The sequence below is a fragment of the Anabrus simplex genome, chromosome 4 (assembly GCF_040414725.1).
Source record: "Anabrus simplex isolate iqAnaSimp1 chromosome 4, ASM4041472v1, whole genome shotgun sequence".
In the NCBI taxonomy this organism is placed as follows: domain Eukaryota; kingdom Metazoa; phylum Arthropoda; class Insecta; order Orthoptera; family Tettigoniidae; genus Anabrus; species Anabrus simplex.
Genome location: NC_090268.1, coordinates 319,479,290 through 319,506,222, shown reverse-complemented (window position 1 = coordinate 319,506,222; position 26,933 = coordinate 319,479,290). Strand labels below are relative to the sequence as shown.

The 26,933-nt window shown below is 40.4% G+C and overlaps 1 protein-coding gene across 1 annotated transcript in view; it reads left to right on the top strand.

Moving 5' to 3' along the window:
• Positions 1 to 23,751, top strand: part of LOC136871935 (protein O-glucosyltransferase 2) — a 172,703-nt gene extending 148,952 nt beyond the window's left edge. Inside the window, exon 7 of the mRNA XM_067145675.2 lies at positions 23,533 to 23,751. Coding sequence (XP_067001776.2) covers positions 23,533 to 23,688 — 156 coding nt within the window. The 3' untranslated portion in view covers positions 23,689 to 23,751. The remainder of the gene's footprint in view (positions 1 to 23,532) is intronic.
• Positions 23,752 to 26,933: the final 3,182 nt, after the last annotated feature.

Sequence of the window (26,933 nt, the reverse complement as noted above, 5' to 3'; positions counted from 1 at the left end):
ATTTAGACGTTTTGTGGTTTGCTCGTCTGCTAGTCGGCAAACGCGCACTCCTCACTCGGGGAACCAGTCTGTCACGTGATCTACCCCTGCACTCGATAAAAGACGGATCGATACCTGCTCCCTCTGAATTGGAAAAAACCTGTCTGGTGCACTAACACAGCTCTCTAAATGATAAAATCCAACTCTTGGCAAAAAATAAATTTTCAATGTAGACCTGTATTAAATGATCTACTAATGACCAAATGACAGTATCTTACCTTTACATCTTGAGTTTAGTATGTTGCCTCGAAACAGGGATTGAAGCAGAAGGGCGCATTTCCACAGGCAGAGCACATTGTTTTTATATCTTTCCCAACACCTATTTTTTGACAATAAAAATCACTGGCTAGCATATTTTTTCTTGTTGTGGATGGAATCCTGGAGATGAAATGTCTCGCTTTTAGCCTGTCACCAAAGCTGAAATCAATATCATTGTCTAGTACAGTAAAACTTGCTCAAAGCAGAATCTCAAGGGACCACAATTTTTTTTCCGAATTAGACAAATTACCGCATCACACAAAATGTTGTTTCTTTTGCCTTAAAATACCAATCACCACTACCTAACTAACCTAACCCCATGACATCAGGCGAGAAGGGCCTTGGCCTACCAAGTGACGGCTGCTCAGTCCGAAGGCCTGCAGATTACGAGGTGTCGTGTGGTCAGCACGACGAATCCGCTCGGCCATTATTCTTGGCTTTCTATACTGAAGCCGCTATCTCACCGTCAGATAGCTCCTCAATTGTAATCACATAGGCTGAGTGGACCTCAAACCAGCCCTCAGATCCAGGCAAAAATTGCTGACCTGGCCGGGAATCGAACCCGGGCCCTCCGGGTAAGAGGCAGGCACGCTACCTCTACACCAGGGGACCGGCAATCACCACTACCGATGCATGAAACATGATACAGTACACAGTCATTTTTAATATTATTTAGAACTTACCTGTATCTGCCTACGAATGGTGCTCAACTATCCAGATTGATGTACTAGTACTGTAGTATACACTGATTTGTTAATTATTATTACTGTACGTTATTATTAATAGAGTATGATACGGTATATCATTTTGGCACCATCATAACACTATATTACACTATTTCAGAACATCGGATATATGCTTATTTAACATACTTCCACAACACTCTGTACAGTACTTCACAACACTAAGCTTTTTTCCACAGATCAAACAAAAGAAACTTGTTTCCTCTCCTTTCTAGTTGTGTCTTTCTGAATACAGTCCTTAGCTGACTACATTAGTTCAAGAAGCGTGGAAGAGTTATATATAATGGCAAATTGCCCTATGGCACAAATACACTGTAGGGCCTGTTCATGGGTTTGGATCTCTTTTTGATCTTAAAATTCTTGCTTGTCTCCTTATTCCATCTCCTCCTCTTTCTTGGTCTTTCTCACTACTACAAGGGCTTTAGCGGATTCAAAATTGTGATGTGTCGTAAGTTGCTCATCACTTCAAATAAAGTTCCTTGATTTGCGGGGTCGTCCCTTCCTTGGCACAAGTCGGATATTGCCAGCCAATATGTTTTCAAGCGCTTCATTCATTCCATAATCCATATCGCTGTACCTCTTCATCTTAGAAGATGGATTACTGGCCTTTCCCTCACAGAAATTCGTGAAGTATCCCATTGAAGAAATAGAAAAGCTGGTGCTCTGATGGCAGGGATGTCTAAACAATTGCTTCAGTTTTTCCATACAGTGACATTGATCATACCAGCAGCAGAAATGCACAAATATTGTATGTAGGACTACATCAGTTCGTAATAATTTCTGCATTGTACAAGCAGATTTTAAAAAAAAAATTCTTTCATTATTCATTTCCATTTCCTCATTGAGGAGATTCCGCACTACACAAAAGTAAAAACATTATAACACCGTAAGAGTCGCCGGGACCAAGAATTTCCATAGTGGACAATTTTCCACTTTGTTGAAGTTCTGCTTTGATCAAGTTTTACTGTATATCTTCACCAAAATACATCATAATCTCTGCACCACTAACACTCACTATATGTCGCGAACCACTCGACTCGCATTGACTTGTTGAAGACATACTTACCACAAACCTACTACGCTGGCTTAGCAGGGGGAGAGGCGATACTCCCGCGTGGCGCGTTCCAGGTGGCGGATAGGGGGGTTCTAACCAGCTTGCCAGCGGACTTGAGGGAAATAAAATACCTCTCGCGGACCAAACACACAACCCCCTGTGGGTGGGGGATGCAGATGAAGAATACACCCACGGTATCCCCTGCCTGTCGCAAAAGGCGACTAAAAGGGGCAACCAAGGGATGATTATATTAGAACCATGACACTCCTTGTGATTAGTACCACCACGCGGGGGACACCATGGGTTCGCTTTTCCTTGTGCGTAGTACCACACTGTCAGGTACCAAATAGGTTTGTGATTAGTAGCAAACGAGAGCGCGATGGCTTTTACAGTACCTGTGATTAGTAGCATTATCTGAGTGATACCATGGGATGACGGAACCCATGGTTCTGGCTTGCCTATGATTAGTATCCACTATATGAGGAACACCATGGGATAGTACGAGTCCCTGTGGTTAGTACACTTAAGTGATGAACACCATTGGTTTGCGTTGCCTGTCAATGGCGCCGCAATGTGCGAAACACAGTAGGTCTGTAATACATGTGCGAATTTCATTACCTGTGGGTAGTACCATAATGTGTGGAATACCGCAAGTCTACGCTACTCTTGATTAATACTGCAACATGACAAATACCATGGTTCTGCTTTTCTAGCGATACGTACAATTATGAGGGGCCGATGACTTGGCTTTCCGACTCCTTTCGACTACAAGCATCATCGATTCAGTATCGTGCTATAGAAGCAGTCCCTTGGTCAGTAATACTATTACCGGGCGAGTTGGCCGTGCGCGTAGAGGCGCGCGGCTGTGAGCTTGCATCCGGGAGATAGTATGTTCGAATCCCCCTATCGGCAGCCCTGAAGATGGTTTTCCGTGGTTTCCCATTTTCACACCAGGCAAATGCTGGGGCTGTACCTTAATTAAGGCCACGGCCGCTTCCTTCCAACTCCTAGGCCTTTCCTATCCCATCGTCGCCATAAGACCTATCTGTGTCGGTGCGACGTAAAGCCGCTAGCAAAAAAATAATAATACTATTGTTTTACGCCAGCTTCTATGCATGTGAGGCACTGTGGGTCAGTTCCACTGATCGTTTTAAATTCATTTCCATCCATCCATTCATTCTCGACTTACGTTTTGAATTGTGGTCAGTGAAGGATTTTGTGTTTTTAATTTGTCATTTCATTTCGTCTCATTTCGAACCATTAGGGACTGATGACCTAGATGTTAGGCCCCTTTAAACAACAAGCATCAATCAATCAATCAATCAACGAATCAAGACATACTTATGAGTGATAGTCATCCGAACTAAATATTCAGGCATATTATTTGTATAATATCATGAGCTTGAGGAAAGCAACGGGAAACTACCTCACTCCTCATTTCCATAGTATGCCTCTTCAGTGATGCCTAGGCCATCTATGACAGCTGATGGCAGACCTGTTGAGGATCCAATCAGCCTTAGGGCTGAGGACTGAACATACACATCATGAGCTATTTATAGATATGTAAGTTTATTTTTGTAATCTCATGTACTATATTACAAGATAAGCAAATGGGTCAGACAGCATCTGCCTTTAGTCATAATTTGCAGTGAGAGGAAAGTAGGAAAGGAGGAGGAGGGAAAGGAGAAGATGGTAGTGTTTCACGTTGGTACCAACAACGTAAGGCAAGCTGGTATAAGTACCAGCGTAGTTTGGGATGTGTGGGATCTGGTAAATGCAACACAGATGAAGTTTAAGGAAGCGGAGATTGTTATCAGTGGAATACTGTGTAGGAGTGTTACTGACTGGAAGGTGATTGGGGATTTAAATGAGAGTATGGAGTGGGTATGTCGCAAACTGGAAGTGATATTCCTAGATCCTAATGGGTGGGTAGGAGATAAGGATCTGCGCTCATGTGGCCTTCACTTAAACTGCAGTGGTACATATAAGTTAGGAAATTTGTTTAGAAGAGTTATAGAGAGCTACATTCAGGGAAACGGGGTGATCTAGGGAGCAGTGATAAGGGTACAGGGATGTGGAAGTCAAGTAGGGATGACATAAAAATGTTAGTGTTGAACTGTAGAAGTTTTGTAAAGAAAGGAATAGAATTAAGTAATTTAATAGATATATATACTTACCAGATATTGTAATAGGAGTTGAATCACGGCTGAGAAGTGATATAATGGATGCAGAAATATTCTCACGGAACTGGAGTGTGTTTCGTAGAGATTTTAGGAGGGGGAGTATTCATTGTGATCAAAGAAGAATTACCAAGCTATATAGCTGAAGTTGCTTAAGTGCAGCCTGTATCCAGTAATCGGGAGATAGTGAATTCGAGCCCCACTGTCGGCAGCCCTGAAAATGGTGGTTTCTTCTTTTCACACCAGGCAAATGCCGGGGCTGTACCTTAATTAAGGCCATGGCCGCTTCCTTCCCATTCCTAGGCCTTTCCTATCCCATCGTCGCCATAAGACATATCTGTATCGGTGCGACGTAAAGCAAATAGCAAAGAAGAATTTGTAAGCTACGAAAAGGTTAAAGATGACAAACATGAAATTCTAGGTGTAAGGCTCATCTATAAAGATAATAGGCAACTTGATGTCTTTGGAGTGTACAGACCGGGAAAGGGTAACGCTGATGCTGATTCAGAATTATTTGATAAGGTAATCTGCTATGTGGGAAACGATATGGAAAGGAACGTGATTGTAGTGGGTGATCTCAATTTCCCAAAAGTTAATTGGAAAGGTAATGCAAATGACAGGAAGCAAGACTTTTTTTCTTTTGCTAGGGGCTTTACGTCGCACCAACACAGATAGGTCTTATGGCGACGATGGGATAGGAAAGGCCTAGGAGTTGGAAGGAAGCGGCTGTGGCCTTAATTAAGGTACAGCCCCAGCATTTGCCTGGTGTGAAAATGGGAAACCACGGAAAACCCTCTTCAGGGCTGCCGATAGTGGGATTCGAACCTACTATCTCCCGGATGCAAGCTCACAGCCGCGCGCCTCTACGCGCACGGCCAACTCGCCCGGTGGAAGCAAGACCAACAAAGTGCAAATAATTTAATATGGGAAGGGCAGCTAATTCAGAAAGTGATGGAAACAACTAGAGGGGAAAATATTCTGGACGTGGTGCTAGTCAAACCAGATGAGCTCTATAGAGAAATGGAAGTAATAGGTATTAGAGCTCACGAAGCAGTTTTCGTCGTAGTTGAAAATAAATGTGATAAAAAGGAAGGTCTTAAAATTAGGACTATTAGGCAGTACCACATGGTTAATAAAACAGGCATGAGGGAGTTTTTAAACAGTAACTATTATCGGTGGAAAACGGTAAATAAAAATGTAAACAGACTCTCTGATGCGTTTAAAGCAATTGTTGAGGAATGTGAAAACAGATTTGTACCTTTAAGAGTGGTAAGAAATGGTAAAGATCCACTATTATATAACAGAGAAGTAAAGAGACTAAAATTGGAGGTGCAGGTTGGAAAGAAATAGAATTAGAAATGGCTGTGGAAGTAAGGAGAAATTGAAGGAAGTTACTAGGAAATTGAATTTAGCAAAGAAGTCAGCTATGGATAACATGATGGCAAGCATAATTGGCAGTCATTTTAGTGAAAAATGGAAGGGTATGTATAAGTACTTGAAGGCAGAAACAGGTTCCAGGATGGACATTCCAGGAATCATTAATGAACAAGGGAGTGTGTATGCGAGGATCTTCAAAAGGTAGAAGTATTCAGTCAGCAGGATGTAAAGATTGTTGGTTACAAGGATAATGTCCAGATAGAGAAGATGACTAATGTCCCAAAGGGCCTGCAGATTACGAGGTATCGTGTGGTCAGCATGACGAATCCTCACGGCCATTATTCTTGGTTCTCTAGACCAGAGCTGCCATCTCACCATCAGATGGCTCCTCAATTGTAATCACGCAAGCTGAGTGTACCTCAAAGCAGCCCTCAGATCCAAGTAAAAATCTTTGACCTGGCTGGGAATCGAACCCGGGGCCTTCGGTAAGAGGCATGCATGCTATCCCTACAACGTGTGGCCGGCGACTAATACTAAAGAAGTATTAAAATTTACCTATGATAACAGTGACATTTACAGTAGGATACAAAATTTGAAAACTAGGAAAGCAGCTGGAATTGATAAGGTTTAGCGGGATAGACTAAAGACAATGACTTGGGATATAGTACCATATCTGAAGTACTTACTTGATTATTGTTTGCATGAAGGAGCTATACCAAATGAATGAAGAGTTGCTATAGTAGCCCCTGTGTATAACTGAAAGGGTGATAAACATAAAGCTGAAGGTTATAGGCCAGTAGGTTTGACATGCGTTGCATGTAAGCTTTGGGAAAGCATTCTTTCTTATTATATTAGACATGTTTGCATAATTAGTAACTGGTTCAATAGAAGGCAGTTTGGATTTAGGAAAGGTTATTCCACTGAAGCTCGACTTGTAGGATTCCATCAAGATATAGCAAATATCCTGGATTCAGGAGGTCAAATGGACTGCATCGCAATTGAACTATCTAAGGCATTTGACAGGTTAGATCATGGTAGACGATTGTAAACTGGGATGAATAGGGACAGATTTTAAATTTTTATAACAATAAATCCAGAAATAAGAGTTGCAATATATTTTCTGCTCTTTGATGTGAAAGATTATGTCACATGATCCAAATATCATCCACATAGTGTTTCAAAATTTTGAATAATTTACCATTAAAATGTGTCCCTGGGATAGGCTCATTAAGGACGTTCATGCTTAAAAATACAAAATCCTATTCTAACAGTCATTGGGATTGTTAGGGACACAGATAAATGTAAGAAAATACAGTACAAAACCCATTAAAAAATACACTACCAGTACAGTACACATTCATTACTTAAAACTATGTCTGCCTCGTCTAACAGTTGGTTCCTTTATAATTAGAACCTCTTGCTCTTGGTCATATTCACATAAATCTTCCACATTTGGAAAGACATAAATGTTTTCATCCTTGGATGTTTGTCTCAAGAATGATGCCTCATAAGTCGCTCCTTCATGTGCTACAAAAGTAATTTTCCCAATAAAACATTTCATATCTCCCTTACCTCTCTCAAATTTCACTTTCACCCACTGACCAACATGTAATGCCTGTGTTCCAGTTTCTTCAGAATGTTGACCAGGGTCTGTGGTTGTGATAGCTTCTGTCTGTCCAGTATTGTGATCATGATCGCTATCAATGTTATCATCGCTGTGTTCTTCCGCTTCTTCCACTGACTGCAAGTAATGTGTACAGACATTTCTGCCAGGTGGTACATTCAGTTTCCTTTTCCTGCCGGTTTATGTAGGCTGCCATTATCAACCCACCTTTGTTTCTTTAGGAACTCTGTTAGGCTGTCATTGACAGAGCTGTGTTCCCCTTCATGTTCATCTGGCAATATTTCAAGCACACTGTTCATGTTAAGAGGATAGATTCATGTTTTTCTGAAGCCAGAGCAAATGTCTTCTTCTATCGTTGGAGATAACATGTCAAGAGTTTCTATCAGCAGATGAGAAAAATACTTCATATCAATTCCTGAACATTTGTTGTTAGTTCTACTTTTCCAGTTTTTCAGAACTTTTTGCCATGTTCTTTTCAGGCGTCTAAACAGTACAGCATCCAAGGGCTGTTTAATGTGTGTGGAATTAGGTGGCAGAAAGACAAACTCAATGCCATTTCTTTCACACAAATCGATGACAGCTGGGGAAAGGTGGGAGCTTAAGTTGTTGCCAAAAATCGATCAATCAATCAATCAAACAATCAATCAATCAGTCGCTATTGATCTGCATTTAGGGCAGTCGCCCAGGTGGCAGATTCCCTATCTGTTCTTTTCCTAGCCTTTTCTTAAATGATTGCAAAGAGATTGGAAATTTATTGAATATCTCCCTTGGTAAGTTATTCCAATCCCTAACTCCCCTTCCTATAAACAAATATTTGCCCTCATTTGTTCTCTTGAATTCTAACTTTATCTTCATATTGTGATCTTTCCTACTGTTAAAGACACCACTCAAACTTATTCGTCTACTAATGTCTTCCCACGCCATCTCTCCACTCACAGCTCAAATCATACCACTTATTACATGTGATAAAAAACATTTTTGGGTCCGTATTGAAAGTATTTTTATTAAATAACACTAGTATGTTTTTATTGTTCTCCCACCTATTCAATACTATAATGTAATTGAGTACGTGGGAGAACAATAAAAACATTCTAGTGTTATTTAATAAACATACCACTTAGTCGAGCAGCTCGTGTCCCTTCTCCCAAGTCTTCCCAGCCCAAACTTCACAACATTTTTGTAATGCTACTCTTTTGGCAGAAATCACCCAGAACAAATCGAGCTGCTTTTCTTTGGATTTTTTCCAATTCTTGAATCAAGTAATCTTGGTGGGTGTCCCATACACTGGAACCATACTCTAGTTGGGGTCTTACCAGAGACTTATATGCCCTCTCCTTTACATCCTTACTACAACCCCTAAATACCCTCATAACTATGTGCAGATATCTGTACACTTTATTTGCAATCATATTTATGTGATTACCCCAATGAAGATCTTTCCTTATATTAAGACCTAGCCATTTACAATGATCCCCAAAGGGAACTTTCAGCCCATCAACGCAGTAATTAAAACTGAGAGGACTTTTCCTATTTGTGAAACTCACAACCTGACTTTTAACCCCATTTATCATCATACCATTGCCTACTGTCCATCTCACAACATTATCAAGGTCATTTTGCAGTTGCTCACAATCTTGTAACTTATTTATTACTCTGTACAGAATGACATCATCTGCAAAAAGCCTTATCTCTGTTTCCACTTCTTTACACATATCATTGATATATATATATATATATAAGAAAACAGAAAGGTCCAATAATACTGCCTTGAGGAATACCCCTCTTAATTATTACAGGGACAGATAAAGCTTTGCCTACTCTAATTCTCCAAGTTCTATTTTCTAGAAACATAGCCTCTTTTGTCTAGTCCAATTCCACTCATTTTTGCCAGTAGTCTTCCAAGATCTACCCTATCAGATGTCTTAAAGAGGTCAGTCATGTTACATTCGAATTGACCTCCTGAATCCAGGATATCTGCTATATCTCGCTGGAATCCTACAAGTTGAGCTTCAGTGCAATAACCTTTCCTAAACCCAAACTGCCTTCTATCAAACGAGTTATTAATTTTGCAAACATGTCTTATATAATTAGAAAGAATGCTTTTCCAAAGCTTACATGCGATGCATGTCAAACTGACTGGCCTGTAATTTTCAGCTTTATGTCTATCACCCTTTCTTTTATACACAGGGGCTACTATAGCAACTCTCTATTCATTTGGTGTAGCTCGTTCATGCAAACAATAATCGAATAAGTACTTCAGATATGGTACAATATCCCAACCAATTGTCTTTAATATATCCCTCGAAACCTTATCAATTCCAGCTGCTTTTCTACTTTTCAACTTTTGTATCTTACTGTAAATATTGTAACGTGTTGGCTGGGTAGATAAATAAATAAATGAGTACAGAACCTGGTAGCAACCTATTTCTAAGATTTAGATTTACACACACACAGATGATAGCCGAGCTTACAACTTACACACGTACACGGTTACACACTTACACAGTTCGCGCTCTCTCTCTTAGTTTCTCGTGTCCTGTCTACAATGACACACACACACACACACACACACACACACACACACACACAGACAGAGTCATCGATTATTTACAGTACACTCTCTCAGCCACTCAGTCACACTCGTTAGCGCTGTCACGGTCCACAGCCTACACGTCAGTCTCGCAGGTCGGGATAGTATCCGCTGTTCACTCAATCCGTCGAACCCCGCAGTCTTCACACGTCGGCACCCTGTGTTCCCTTCGCGCTGCTCCAGAACACCCAAGGTTCTTCTCCAGCAGCCGGCCCCAAGAGATTCACTCGCATGACCTCAAGGAAACAGGAACGAGTCCTTGGCTCCAACAGGCAGATACTCCATCAGGCTGACATCTCAGCCCAGGCTATCACTGTTTGCGCTAACTCACACCAGCAAACTCAATCTCGCTCGCTCACTCACTCACTAACTCTCACTGACTCCAGGCAAGTCACTCCTCTCTTATATAGCTGCGCCAACCCTTCTGGAACAGTCCGGATGCTAGACGTATCCAGGAACCTCGCGAGATGGAAGACTCCAGATTGATAGTCGAGTAATTTCCGTCGTCCTCTGCTGTGGGACCGCGGATGGAGGCGAGAGGGCCGGCCTAACACTTTATTTGTTGCTCGTGATTGGCGCTGAGTGGTTCAGACGGTTAAGGCGCTGGCCTTCAGACCCCAACTGCAGGTTCGATCCTGGCTCAGTCTGGTGGTATTTGAAGGTGCTCAAATACGTCAGCCTCGTGTCGGTAGATTTACAGGCACGTAAAAGAACTCCTGCGGGACTAAATTCCGGCACCTTGGCATCTCCGAAGACCAAAAAAGTAGTTAGTGGGATGTAAAGCAAATAGCATTATTAATGAAATCTCTGAGAAACCCAACATCCTTTTTGATTTATTTAATCACTTTTCTCAGAAACAATAATTCAGCCAACCAGAATTCGATCCTAACTTTAATTAAAGGTACTTTTCCAAAACAATTAAACTTTCTCCCACACACTTCAGCTCCGCTTTAAAATCCCCCCCCGCCAATCCCCCCCCGGATCCCCCACCAAGCCACTACCACTCTGCCCAACCTGCATGCGCCTGCCCTTCACCTTCCACCCCTCCCATATATCTCCTTCCGCCACCAGTCGCACACTACCAGATAAGCTGCACACACTGCCGCGCAAGGTGAGTGCCCATTCGCTTTGTTGTTATCTATTCTTCTTTCCGCGTACTTTGCATTTTTGCTGGCTTTTTCTCAGTTTTAATAGGTCTCATTCATTCCGCTATGAACTGAGAGTTCCACCGATTCATATCACCGTGCGCAGTGTCTACTTACAACTCCAGAAGAATTCTAAAACTTCATATTCAGTCTGCACAGTTCCAACAATCAACCCTGCAGTCATATCAACATGCTTGGTTACCTAATACACCAAGTATCAAAATTTCTGCTTAAGCTGATAAAAGTGTATAATTAACTCCGCACAGATTCTTCTAGAAGTATCATCTACACATTTGTTACCCAAACTTTTGTACATACTTGTATACTTTTATTATAAGTGTCATGTTATATTGTGTTCAGTCTTAGTACCATAACACTCGGTCCACAACCGTAATGTATTGCCAGGACCTACTGAATTCTATCTGAAACACCATGTGTTTAAAAAATTGGACTCAAGTTGATCCACAACATACAGCATCTCATTTGTTGCGACGTTAGAGGTGAAATTCTTGGATCGTCGCAAGACGGACCGAAGCGAAAGCATTTGCCAAGTATGTTTTCATTAATCAAGAACGAAAGTTAGAGGTTCGAAGGCGATCAGATACCGCCCTAGTTCTAACCATAAACGATGCCAGCTAGCGATCCGCCGAAGTTCCTCCGATGACTCGGCGGGCAGCTCCCGGGAAACCAAAGCTTTTGGGTTCCGGGGGAAGTATGGTTGCAAAGCTGAAACTTAAAGGAATTGACGGAAGGGCACCACGAGGAGTGGAGCCTGCGGCTTAATTTGACTCAACACGGGAAACCTTACCAGGCCCGGACACCGGAAGGATTGACAGATTGAGAGCTCTTTCTTGATTCGGTGGGTGGTGGTGCATGGCCGTTCTTAGTTGGTGGACCCAGACTTTTTAACGTATTTGTGTACTTGTATTATACACTGACTGACAGTGACAATGCAACACCAAGGAGGAGTGGTTCGAAAGGGATGAAAGTTGGGGAAAAAACAGAGTCGGCACGGAAGAATAATTGATGTTTATTTCAAACCGATATGCAGGTTACACAATGCGCACGGCATCGACTCAGTAGGATGTAGGACCACCGCGAGCGGCGATGCACGCAGAAACACGTCGAGGTACAGAGTCAATAAGAGTGCGGATGGTGTCCTGAGGGATGGTTCTCCATTCTCTGTCAACCATTTGCCACAGTTGGTCGTCCGTACGAGGCTGGGGCAGAGTTTGCAAACGGCGTCCAATGAGATCCCACACGTGTTCGATTGGTGAGAGATCCGGAGAGTACGCTGGCCACGGAAGCATCTGTACACCTCGTAGAGCCTGTTGGGAGATGCGAGCAGTGTGTGGGCGGGCATTATCCTGCTGAAACAGAGCATTGGGCATCCCCTGAAGGTACGGGAGTGCCACCGGCCGCAGCACATGCTGCACGTAGCGGTGGGCATTTAACGTGCCTTGAATACACACTAGAGGTGACGTGGAATCATACGCAATAGCGCCCCAAACCATGATGCCGCGTTGTCTAGCGGTAGGGCGCTCCACAGTTACTGCCGGATTTTACCTTTCTCCACGCCGACGTCACACGCGTCTGCGGTGACTATCACTGACAGAACAGAAGCGTGACTCATCGGAGAACACGACGTTCCGCCATTCCCTCATCCAAGTCGCTCTAGCCCGGCACCATGCCAGGCGTGCATGTCTATGCTGTGGAGTCAGTGGTAGTCTTCTGAGCGGACGCCGGGAGTGCAGGCCTCCTTCAACCAATCGACGGGAAATTGTTCTGGTCGATATTGGAACAGGGTGTCTTGCACATGCTGAAGAATGGCGGTTGACGTGGCGTGCGGGGCTGCCACCGCTTGGCGGCGGATGCGCCGATCCTCGCGTGCTGACGTCACTCGGGCTGCGCCTGGACCCCTCGCACGTGCCACATGTCCCTGCGCCAACCATCTTCGCCACAGGCGCTGCACCGTGGACACATCCCTATGGGTATCGGCTGCGATTTGACGAAGCGACCAACCTGCCCTTCTCAGCCCGATCACCATACCCCTCGTAAAGTCGTCTGTCTGCTGGAAATGCCTCCGTTGACGGCAGCCTGGCATTCTTAGCTATACACGTGTCCTGTGGCACACGACAACACGTTCTACAATGACTGTCGGCTGAGAAATCACGGTACGAAGTGGGCCATTCGCCAATGCCATGTCCCATTTATCGTTCGCTACGTGCGCAGCACAGCGGCGCATTTCACATCATGAGCATACCTCAGTGACGTCAGTCTACCCTGCAATTGGCATAAAGTTCTGACCACTCCTTCTTGGTGTTGCATTTACTCTGTCAGTCAGTGTATATTGCTCACTTATTGTCACTCATAATATTTCACTTTCACATGCAACAATTTGAGCACCATAGCACTTCACCTAATTTAACCACACATCAGAGTGTTAATTACATATTTGTTTCATACTGTTCTTACTGCTTAGAAACATGTTTTAGGATTTCGTCAAATATTGTGTATTGTTTTAATATGGCTGATGATGACCCCGAGTAGGGTTGAAACTAGTCCCATGTAATGTAAATACACGCTGTGTAAATATAACTATGTATTGAATAGGTGGAAAACTTTTATGTTTATAATTTATATGTATTCTCAGTTCAATACAGACCAACAACATGAAATTCATAACCCGTCTTTGTAAGTATTTTATCAACAAACCTACTGATATTATAATAATATTAAAGAGATATTTCTTCTTTCACGCAGTCCTAAATTACAGGTTTTAATCTAGCGAACGCCTACGGAACTACTCAGTGTGAAAATTGTAAATAAATACCACTAATCACAGATTACAACAAACAAACAATAAACACTAATATTTGTGGAACTAAATGTATCACACACACACACACACACACACACACACAAAATTTACCAAATTTCTACAACTATTAACTACTTCATCACTGAGATAATACAGAGCTCTTGGAACAGCCAACCACTTGCTAGTGCATCCAACAATGGAAATAACCTTTCTACCTACAAGGCAATGTAGTATGGTATCACTAGCACTTGAAACCAGTCCAGGAAGCATTGGCCATCCATCCATCCTGATTTACTCCTGTTGTATTTGGTCCACGCTGGGCCTCTTTCACTCCACCTTATTTATCACATAAGGTGGCAACATTGTGCCGAAATGTGCAGATTGAAACCACAATGCCTATTGGGCAACAGTGAATGGGTTAAATGGCAACATCTCTGTGTCGTTAATTTTGTCATACTAAAGAACTCCTGGAGACAAAATTCAACCATTGTTGTTTCATCAAACATAATAAGAAATGAAGTATTGAGATAGAAAATAACGGGCTGTTAAAGCATCAATGGTAACAAAATAACATTAGTTTCTTTTGTGGGTGAGGCACAGGACAAAGTTTCATGTGTTTTTTTCTTTACATCGCACTGACGCAGACAGGTCTTACGGTAAGTCATAATTGAAAGAAAAGTTCCACCTAATCAATACTATTTTATTGTCACATGTAGGACCGGTTTCGACCTCTCAAAAGACGGCTATGGTTCTATGCAATGCTGGGAACTACATTGAAGTACCTGCCGTAAACGTTTCATACTGGTATCTCTTTTGCATTGGTTGTAATTAACCCTCTCAAAAGGTCGAAACCAGTCCTACATGTGACAATTAAATAGTATTGATTAGGTGAAACTTTTCTTTCATTTATGACTTATGGTGACTATCAATACGGAATAAAAATGAAATTTATCAATCAAGGTCTTATGGTGATGATGGGATAGGAAAGGCCTAGGAGCAGGAAGAAAGCAGCCGTGGCCTTATTAAGGTACAGCCCCAGTATTTGCCTGGTGTGAAAGTGGAAAACCACATAAAAGCATCTTCAGGGCTGCCGACTGTGAGGTTCGAACCCACTATCTCCCGGATTCAAGTTCACAGTTGTGCGCCCTGAACCGCACAGCCAACTAGCCCGGTCTTCTAATTTTACTGATTTATCATAGTTACTTATGCATCCCAGCACAACACATCTATTTGGCATTATTATAACTTTTTTACATTACCATTGGTACCATAATTATGGACTTACGAGCACAAATATACAAGCGTGGGCTTTGTCACACATACAGTGATACTGCACACTGTTCAGCTGCCGTTTATAGTGCAACCTCGCCATGACTAGAGATGGCTATGGTTCTACGCAATGCTGGGAACTACATTGAAGTACATACCGTAAATGTTTCATGCAGGTATCTCTTTTGTATTGGTTGTAATTAACCCTCGAGCGCTAGCGTTCTTTTTCATCACTCAAGCACTCGCATGGCGCACTGAGTGCTCCATTAAATATGTTAATGTTTTCATAGAAGTTAAATAAATTCAAAGCCTATATTCTATGTTTTATTGTTCATCAATTAATTCTTTTTATTTAACCTCCCTAATTACATTACAATATCATATTGTCATATAAATTCACTAAGCCTCTACTTAAACGTGGGGTTTACTTTCTAAACTAAAATTAACAAGTGTATTTTAATTCAATTAGTACAATCAAATATAACATGAGTTCAGTCTATTTTTATGTGTTAACAATCAGAAATATAATTATTATGGCATATTATAGCTCATAAATTTAAATCTGGCATCATTGTTTTGTCCTGTTTATTCTGTATCACTGACTGGTGCACTCTTGCAAATTTCACATGTGTATGTGATGTTTACATGTTGCTTGCAGATGAAGCTGTGACGTGAAGTGCATCTTATGGTAGTGTTTATATTTTTAGCACGTCCACAAGTTACACATCTTCCTCATTTCTTCAGAGAAGGCTCCACAACATTTGTTTCTTCAGGGCTCTTGAAACATTGGAGGAAAACTGAAACATCAGCAGGAAGAGTCAGTACCTTAGCTCTTTCAACTAGATGTGGTTCCATCAGAGAAAATGACAAATTTTTCAAAAATATTCCCCTCGGGTCTCTTCTGTTATTTTCATTTGGAAAATAGATCACTTGTGTATTTATCCCAGCTACGCCCAAGAAGGCATAATGTTGCCAGTGGCCATCTTCTTATGATGCTTGCAGTGGTATACATGTAACTTTCTTCTTCAATAGAGACATTGCCAGGGGATAGCTAGTGTACCAGTTATCCATGGTGATGTTCCTTTTGGTGCCTTCAGTGTGAGAAACTAACCTACCAACAATCTCTGAATGTGAGTTTGAAACGTCATAAGGTCCTTGTTCCTGTTTGCCACAGGACACTTCTAAATTTCCAGTGTAGAAGGTTTTGGAATCTGTAAGAAAAACAGCTTTATTCTGTATTGAGAAGTTCCTAACTCGCTGACTATCTTTTGAAACATATAAAACTGCATTTAAAATTGAAAATATGAATAATATTCATTAAACAAAATACACAATCGTCGAACCTTGTACTCACACTTACTTCTTACCTGCTTACTTCCACATAGGCCTACGTTATTTGATGGTCGCCAGCTACCACTCAGTGCAGCAATAATAGAATGAGAATCTTGACTATCTCTAGGGTGTGGGGTAATAAGCTTACTTTTGACAACATACCATATAAGTTCTGAGAAAAGGAGATTGGCATTCGGTTTGCCCATTTAATTTGAGGTTATCTAATTCTATCATTGAAATAATACTATGAATTCATTTGATCGAACAAAATATATTCTTTAAATTGTATATAAAAAATAGTAAGTCTTGCTGCGATAAAACAGGTGAGAATATGAAATTATGACATTGCAATTGTAAGAAACTGGGCATCAATTTGAATTCTTCTTGACCGGACATTTAACAATTATGCACGAAATATATCCCTCACGTGTTCATGTGACTGTACCTTCAACACTTTGAGTGTAATTACAACGTATTCCTTTGATCTGGTGTTTACTGTAGATGTGTCACGCCTAATTTAGTGATGTATCCATGTGACTGCTTCTTCTCCATATCATATGACTTCTTGGTAAGTCTGTATTGTAGGGCTTCATTGCAAGTGTATCCTTCTATGACTCCATGGTAAGCCTTTACTTCCGTATCTCCAACTAAGTGACAGACCAACTGAGGCCTCACTCTCTCAATGACAAATGACTAATGGCTCACTGTGTCTACTCCATCTTATTCGCTCTCCGACCAACTGTCGCCTCTGCTTCCAATTGAATAATGACTGACGCTACCAGATACAGCCACCTTTTATAGACATAGGTTGACGCACCTACGTAATCTCCAGAAATAACTATGATCTACTCCCACCTCGCGACAGATGTTACACACTATGGCGAAATCGCCGGCGGCTCCCAGTAGGTATCTCCAAGAACGTGAGCTCAGCGCTAAATACGCGCGATGACGTAGCAATGACTTAGCAGTAACGCCAGCAGTATTGCACAATGTAGCAATGCCATATCCACATCTGGTATACATCAGCTCTCACTGTACATGTTTTTAGTGTTAATCTACACACACGTATATATGCATACATTTAACTACAATCACGCAAGCGACAAGCGTTGCAGAATGGAATTGAATAATAATTATAATACAATAATAGTAATCTCACAGATAAAATAATAATAGTATGGACATAATAATAATATTAATGATACAATAATAATAATAATATCACAGATAAAATAATAATAATAAAAATACAGATATCACCTTGTAACGGGATTTGAACTGTTACAGTATTTGTCTGGGTTGTTTGGAATAAACTGAACAAAGCTGCATTGTCCTTGAAAACTTGGAGCTTTTCATCAATGGTTACAAACTTGCTAAGATTGGTTCTTGCAGTCTGTCACAAGTACATCAAGAATCATCCGTATTGCAGCCAGTTTATCGTGAACTCTCCTTCTGATCCTCGTGGACTTGTCATGAAATTGAAGACGTCAGTAAAAAAGAGAAATCTTTCGTAACTCATTGTTGTCCTTGTGATTTCTACTCCTGTACCATCTTTAGCCCAGAGTTCCCTAACGTTCTTGTGAATAGCTTTCTTTGTGTCAATAAGGTATAGCAAGCCTAACGAAGCCATTATTTCAGTACGCGATGTTTCCTTGGTATCTCTCTCTCTTTTATGTCTTTCAACCTGGGTAGCTATGTACAAATTCATGAAGTTTACAATATTGTCAATCATATTTACATCAATAATTTTGTGAAAAGCAGACAGTTCACTTGTTACACCCCAAGCTTCACCATTTTGTCCTGGAAATATTTTGGCAATATTTTTTTCCTTTAGTCTTAGAGGATCCACTAGAACATTGTTTCTTCCATACACAAAATTTATCTCTTCCTATGAAACAATCACTTTTGGTTATCACAGCTTTACCAGAACTTTCGTCACTCATCCCCGAGTCATAATTCTGTTCACTTTCTGAGTTATGCTCACTGAAAATTATTTCCTCATTTTCAGTTTCAGAATTGTCTTCCTCATTTTCACAGTCATCTGCTTTGTCAAAATCAGAATCATCATTCAGTAACCAGTTCAGCTGTGGACTTGAGAGATTTCTTCCAGCCCAATATAAATGTAACGATTATTGAATACTCACGTAGAAAGCAACAAACAGTCCTCAGAAAACTAATGCAAGACAATTCTAGTGAATACAAAAGTAATTTGTAAATAAAAATATACTTACATGACGACACGCGTGGTGCACCAGTTGTGACACGGTGAACTTAAAAGGCAGTTTAATTCACTTCTGTTGGAGAAATATTTATTTGACTTCTCACACAGATAGCTAAAACTGTACTGTAGGAATACCTAACAACACAGGTCAGCGGATTGTTGGTGCGACAATGGACATCCGTTTATTTAAACATGGCGCACTCAGTGCGCAAGTGCTCGAGGTTTAAATAATTGCCGCTAATAAGAAAGCAGTTCTTTTATGTTGCCACTTGCCAATTTTTGAACTATGACTCCTGAAGCATTTAAATATGTTCATGACTTAGTAAATAAACTAGGGATTTAAATAAACAAGTAAACAAACAAATAAATAAATAAATAAATGACATGCCTGATAATGTAGCAAATCTTCGTCCAATTCATCTGTCGATTAAAATAGGTCCATTTTCAAAAGCATATTGAACACTGCTGTAGCTACGTTCTATTTTCTCCAAGTGCTTGATGTAGTTGGTCCAACTATCATTTACACCATCAAACACGCCTTTAGCAAACAATATATTTCGTCAAGTGTTCTTTTCTTCAGGTTTTGAAGCACCAATTTCCTCTTGATTTCAGACCATATTAATAGCATTCAATATACAATGATACAGTGGGATTATGAAGCAGCCATCTCATCATTTTCATACTTTCTTTCACTCATGGTAAATTTTCAGTAAAGATTTGTAGGAGAAATGGTATTATTGGCACAGGCATTTATATTGGAATATCAGGATTTTTCATTAATTCGACAATTAACAAGACGAGTTTGGCAGCAGATTTTTTTTTTTTTTTACAATTTGCTTTACGTCGCACTAACACAGACAGGTCTTATGGCAATGATGAGAAGGAAGCAGCTGGGCCTTACAGTAATTAAGGTACAGCCCCAGCATTTGTCTGGTGTGAAAATGGGGAAACTATGGAAAACCATCTTCAGGGCTGCCAACAGTGGGGTTTGAACCTTCTATCTCCTGAATGCAAGCGCACAGCTGCACACCCCTAAGCAACTCACTCGGTGGCAGTGGATTAAGCACATGACTATGGTAACTTCTACAATCACTTGCAGTTACCAACATCTCTTCCAGTCTCTTTAATTCACAGTTCTCAAACCATTCCTCAAAAATTCTAGAGTTCATAGATCCATGGCAGTCAGCAGGAGCATTGTGCATCTTTTTCCATTTTTTAAATTTCATTTAGGACTGCTGCCCAGGTGGCAGATTCTCTAATCAGTTGTTTACCTAGTCTTTTCTTAAATGCTTTCTCTCCTGTAAATGAATATTTGCCCCAATTTATTCTCTTGAATTCCAACTTTATACTATCAAATTTCCTACTTATAAAAACCTCCATTCAAGCTTATTCATCTCCTAATGCCATTCCATGCCATATCTCCACTGACAGCTCGGAACATACTGCTTAGTTGAGCAGTTCATGTAATCTTGGTGAAGGTGCCATACACTGGAACCAGACTCTATTTTTGGCCTCACTATTGATGTACAGTATACACGTTGAACCAAGTTTTGTCTAAATACAAATAATTCCTATATATATATATATATATATATATATCCCAGTTGTTGAAACTTAATCTCTTCTATGTACAGTATCTGTGTTCCAAACAACTATCTCATAGGTTTCAGATCTAACCACTTTATATGGAATAGACTTCAATAAAAACCTCATGCAAAATAACATAACAGTCTTTTTATTGTGGAAACTGAGCATGAAAAATCATAAACCCTTCCTGGTTTCTGACTCATCAACTAAGAAGAGTTGATGTAGATAAAGTTCCTTTTGCGTACAGTTCATAGCGTTTGACAAAGTAAATCCCTGATGAAGTTTTCTGTTTTAATGAATTCTGTTTTGTTTTTATTCACTTTTTTCTTTGTTGGTGTGCTCTAAGTTTCAATTTTGATTTCTGAATTTTTTTGGTGCAGTAATCCCAATGCCCATTGCTTCTGACATCATCTTACTTTGTAGAATACCATTATTTGCAATGAGTTTTACGTACAAAATTTCTTATATTATGTACAATTTTTACACTTCGCTTTTGTATCTTTGCCCCTTTACCAATAATATGATCTTTCTTCTTGGTCAGCATTCTTTGATGAAAAGATTCTAGTATTTGAGCCAAATTATAAGTCCTAGAGTAGGGATCATCTACGGTACTTGTTTGCCACTAATTCAAGAGCTGCCTCTGTGGATCAGTGGTAGAGTGTCGGCCTCTGGATCCTAAGATAGCGGGTTCAAACCCGGCAGAGGTAGTCGGATTTTTGAAGGGCAGATAAAAGTCCATTCGACACTCTATGCCATACGATGCCGGCATGTAAAAGATCTCTGGTGACACATTTGGTGTTTACTGGACAAAATTCATTAAATCTCAGCCATAGACGCCCAAGAGAGTTTCGGTTTACTCGGCCTGCCATCTAGTGGGCCTAGAGTAAAACGGAACGTCGAAATTGACGAGCAGACAGCCAGATGGCGTGAAATTGAAATGTCTGCACATGGTAGCTGAGGCCATACGATTATTATTATTACTAATCCACTATTATATTTATTTAATACGGAACAATAATGAGAGTTGTTACTTGTAATAAGTGTGAGAGTGTCATAATCTATTAGTTTCATGTCTGTATTGATTTTAATATTTAAAAACTTCATTAGTGTGAGAGTGACTGAATGGCACCCCACTCCTATACATTTGGCAATACTGGGTTCTGTTTTATTGTTGTGAGGAAAAGTTTGCAGTTCCAGGAAAAAAGGGTCATCATGTTTGAAGTCAGGCATTAATTCTGAAGCAGTGGCTACAATATTTCCACTGCCATTTTTTTTACCTTGAATTTGAACATCTGCCATTACAGGAAGGTTTATTTACATGCTGACCCCCTTTCTCAAATCTCAGTTGAAGAAGTTACTTGAGCCATCTACACCATGAAACAGTTCAAAGTTCCTGGCTCTGATGATTTGCCAGCAGGCCAAGAGAACCCCACTGCACAGAGCCTTCCTCGATATGGAGAAGGCATTTGATTGTGTGCCCTTCAACTCATCTGGTATGCATGGTCATGGTGTGACCACTGCTTATCAACTAGGTTCAAATGTTGTATGTTAATACCAGTAGGAGAAAGAAATATGCATCTCGAACATTGGAAGTTTACATTCAATCAATCAATCACTACTGATCTGCATTTAGGGCAGTCATTTTCCTGTAAATGTAGGAGTATATCAAGGCTCAGCTCTTTCATCATCGCTAAACCTACAGTACAATGTTTCATGGACCTTGCTCTTTGCTAAGAAGAAGTGCAACAAGAAGTCCAGGCCTGGTATTAATGTCCTAGCCAATTTAGGTCTTTGAACACTACTAAAACTGACTACCTGGAAACCCATCCCAGTGCAGGCTGCTTTATGGTAAATGAGGAACTCAAGAAGGCCACTCATACCCGGTACTTGGGATCCATTCTACTTTTAATTTCGTGTGGCTATTTCTAGCCGAGTGCAGCCCTTGTAAGGCAGACCCTCCGATGAGGGTGGGCGGCATCTGCCATGTGTAGGTAACTGCCATTGGAATTAACCAATGAAGGTTAAAATTCTCACCCCGGCCGGGAATTGAACCCGGGACCCTCTGAACTGAAGGTCAGTACGCTGACCATTCAGTCAACGAGTCAGACATCCATTCAACTATGTGATGGTGATATTCATGGTGAAGTGCAAGTGAGAGTCAGCATGACCTGGCTACAATGGAAGGAAGTCGCGTACAATGATCTGCCCAGTAGCACTATATGGAACAGAGTGCTGGCCAGCCACAAAGTCTGCTAACTGCTCCCTCCAAGTAATGGAGAGGCGCATGGTCCGCTGGTTAGTCATTATCTCCCTTCTTGAGGACATACAGAACAATGAAATAAGGCAGCAGATGGGCACTGTGCCTTTCACTGACAAGATGCAAAAGAAGACTTCAGTGGTTTGGTCATGTAAATCGTGCTGCAACAACTACTGTCATTATTAGCGCTGCTCACCACCTAGAAACCAACTGTTGGTGTCCCCAACCAGAACAGCACTGCATTGACTAATGCAGATACAAAATCTATCGTTGGCCTTCATCCCAAGGATGCATATGACCATCATAAGTGACGTTACAAAGTTTAGTAGCAGACCCTGCATTTAAGCAGGCCATTGGTTCAGAAGAAGGGGAGAGAGAGAGAGACACACCCTCATTTCTTTTCACTATATATGAGAAAATGGAGGGAAGTTTTCCATTTTTGTTTCAAAAGTTGTACTTTTATTCTCTTAATGTAGGATTTTTAGATCCATTTCAGTGCTTGTAAATCCCAAAATTATGGCTTCCTTGGCCTATGTATGTGGTCCATATACTCCTAAGTTTAAAAAAGAATCTTGCATGTTTATATTAAATTTGTTTGTATGATTTTGTAATGTGCAAAAGTTTAGGCTTCTGTGTAAGTGCAGAATGCATATGTCTAGAACAGGTTACATAAAATAATGTCAAAAGAGATCTGAGGCTGTTGTAATCTAGCATCCTTGTTCCCTTTCTTATGGAAAAGGTGTGCGATTGTAATACTTAGTACAGTCGCTCAAGAAAACAACAAGCACATGGTATCGTTTGTTCCTCACACTTAATATTTTATCAGATTTAATTTTAATTATCAATATATAATTCACCTCCCATGTAGATATAAACCCTGTGGATACCTACAACAAAAATTATATAGATTCAGTTGTTTCTGAGAAAAGTGTACCTGCGAGGAACTTGCACAATACCACATGCTTATTGTGTTTTTGAGCAACTGCACAATCAAATGGACTGGAATTTTCCTCATGCTATCTTATACTTCCTTAGGAATGGAGTACTCGTCTTGTTAGCGAAATTCAAGTCCTTCCTGATATGGAGCATGTTCCTCAGCCTGCACCGAGTGATTCTCAGAAGAGCTGCACCTGTCCTCGATTAATGCGAGAAGAGGATGCAGACAAGACTGATGCAAAAGATGAACTGTAACATTAGGCAATAAATTTGTACTTTTTTAAATTTTGTGAATGAATTAAATTAATATTGATATAATTTGTATGTGTTTTCTTAAGATATTTACACTATTATGACTTACCCTCATATCTGAGGAATCTGGCTAAGTTGCATCTCCTGAATATACCTCTACATTTCAGTCGATCTTCCGCTTCTCTGATAGAAATCTGTAGAGTTAATCTGGTCCAACTGTCTAATTGCTATTCTACATCGGTCCATTTTCTGTCTACCTTTCTTACGACAACTAGTTTCTCACGATTAATTCTATTACAGAGAATCGCATGCCAAAATTATTGTAAAAAGAAAACATCAACAAGTTGTGGATAACCTGGGCTGAAAGTTTAGTAAAATTAAAATGGGGATGTTAGTTCTTCTGGCTGTCCAAGGAATATGTAGTATATGCTGCCTTCATTGTCCTTAATTCAACACTGTACAAAAACTGCTGAACACTGCTATAACTACTTAATATAGATGGTTGTGGGACGGAGAACTGGAAATACACATTGTGTTTTTTGAAATTATATTACTGAGTTTGAAAATGTAAACTATTGAGGCAGGGTTTGGAAGTGTGTAATGCTCACAGACGTGTAACTGCGCATGTACATTTTTAAATAGGAAAGGAACGTTCGAGTACCCATTCGACTAGCTGGCCGATCAATGTTTTGAGTGTGTTCCATTAGTGTGTTGTAAGAATTCTTCCAGAAGTCGATCATTCTAGATGGTTGATCGAGTGGTATAAATATCGAGCTGTCAGTCAGTGAAGGCAGTTCTGAGTTTGCAGATCTTGGTTCTTGGGACTCAGGCAAGTGATGAACTGGGAGTGACTGTTGGGTTCCGAGGTGGAATCTGAGTATTGGGCTCAAGTGAGTGAGGCGGTGAATTCAAGAGAGAGTATGATTGTTATAGTGCGCGCGTCAGTGTTGTTGATATCTGTACTGGTCAGAATCGACATCAGGAGTGTTGTATATAGTGTCATTTGCTACTGTGTAAAACTGTGTGTTGTGACGTACAGTGTAAATAAAGTAATTTATACAAGGAAGTGAACGTGTTCTCGTGTGATATTTATTTACATCAAATAAAATCGCAACGTAGAACGGTAAAGGTTCATTTACAGTTCCATATAATATCTTGATGTTTCTTAAACTAAAAGGTAAATAGTTTACATTTTGGAACTCAATAATATCATTTCAAAAAACACAATGTTTATTTCCAGTTCTCCGTCCCACCACCCAAATTCGAGCTCAGCTTCATAAAAACAATCTTAAGTGAAATTAAATGGAGGTTTTAATAGAGATTTGAAGACTCTCGCAACACCACAATTCCACCACACCATAAATTTTGATCTTTGTTCTCTTCAGGAATGTCTATACAGGTAAAAACAGTCACAAGTAGAGCGTCGGTATCGCTGTCAAATGAAGGCACTGGCCACGGCCGATGCCAATGATCTGCATCAATATTGCAGTCCAACGTTGACTGACTTGCAACCTCAGCACAGCCCACCAGGATAATGAGTTGGCTTATAGCAGGAGAAGGATGCTGGCGCAGCACTGCCGACTGCCGCCATAAGGAACAACTTCACATTCCCCATCGGATATTAGTGGCCAATAGGTACATTACAGGCTCCAACCAGACACCATATATTGAGAAGGGGCCGTGGTATTGCGGTCACTGGAACATAAGCAGACACAGCAGAAATGTCGAACTGAAGAAATAAGGCCATCGGCCAGAATTAGCTGAGTTCAATGGTGGGTTTTTAATTGGTTTTTTTTGGTAACAAATAACAAGACTCCTTAAGGAGGTCCCCTCCCATAGTTCTGGGATACCCCAGCCCCATTGGCAAGTGCTATTTCAGAATTTAGGAAAATATTCAAATACTAAAGGAACATCTGCCAGAGTTTACCAAAACTTTACCAAAAATCCTTACTATGCACATTAATAAAATTCCAACCTTACCCCAAAATGCATAACATTAAAGTATACCTAATAGGTCACAAACGACCATCCTTATTACAACTAAAACTCCTAATTAGACTATAAAAACCAGGAAATTACCGGCCAGACTTTTACCCAAAATTTTGCTTATAACTAAGATCCCTTATAACTATTAAATTAAGTTACTGTGTGCATTCTTAACTGCCCAGCATTAAGCAAAAGAAACAAAACAAATAAAAAGAAAAATTTAGAATGTTGCAAGGGAGCTCAAAACAGAGGTTAGCATGACGTTAGCTTGCAACCATATTCAATGAATTGAGGTTAGTAAGTCACTATTCATTTACCATGTCATGAACTCATAAAAATTTAATAGAGATAAACTCACATTATGTATTACGTGTCACACCAGTCGAATTAAGATGCGATTAAGCCATGAATACAAAATTGAAATTACATTACATTACTTTACTTTACCAACGAACAGAATATCCCCCATAAAACAATAAAAGTAATTCAAGAGTTGCATACAGAAATCCAACTCACTGATATAAACAAAAAGTAAAAGGACAAAACATGACCTCAAGTACCCTTCAATCAATCAATCAATACTGATCTGCATTTAGGGCAGCCGCCCAGGTGGCAGATTCCCTATCTGTTGTTTTCCTAGCATTTTCCTAAATGATTTCAAAGAAATTGGAAATTTATTGAACATCTACCTTGGTAAGTTATTCCAATCCCTAACTCCCCTTCCTATAAATGAATATTTGCCCCAGTTTGTCCTTTTGAATTCCAACTTTATCTTCATATTGTGATCTTTCCTACTTTTATAAACGCCATTCAAACTTATTCGTCTACTAATGTCATTCCACGCCAACTCTCCGCTGACAGCTCGGAACATACCGCTTAGTCGAGCAGCTCTTCTTCTTTCTCTCAATTCTTCCCAACCCAAACATTGCAACATTTTTGTAACGCTACTCTTTTGTCGGAAATCACCCAGAACAAATCAAGCTGCTTTTCTTTGGATTTTTTCCAGTTCTTGAATCAGGTAATCCTGGTGAGGGTCCCATACACTGGAACCATACTCTAGTTGGGGTCTTACCAGAGACTTATATGCACTCTCCTTTACAGCCTTACAACAACCCCTAAGCACCCTCATAACCATGTGCAGAGATCTGTACCCTTTATTTACAATCTCATTTATTTTATTACCCCAATGAAGATCTTTCCTTATATTAACACCTAGATACCGTACTTACAATGATCCCCAAAAGGAACTTTCACCCCCATCA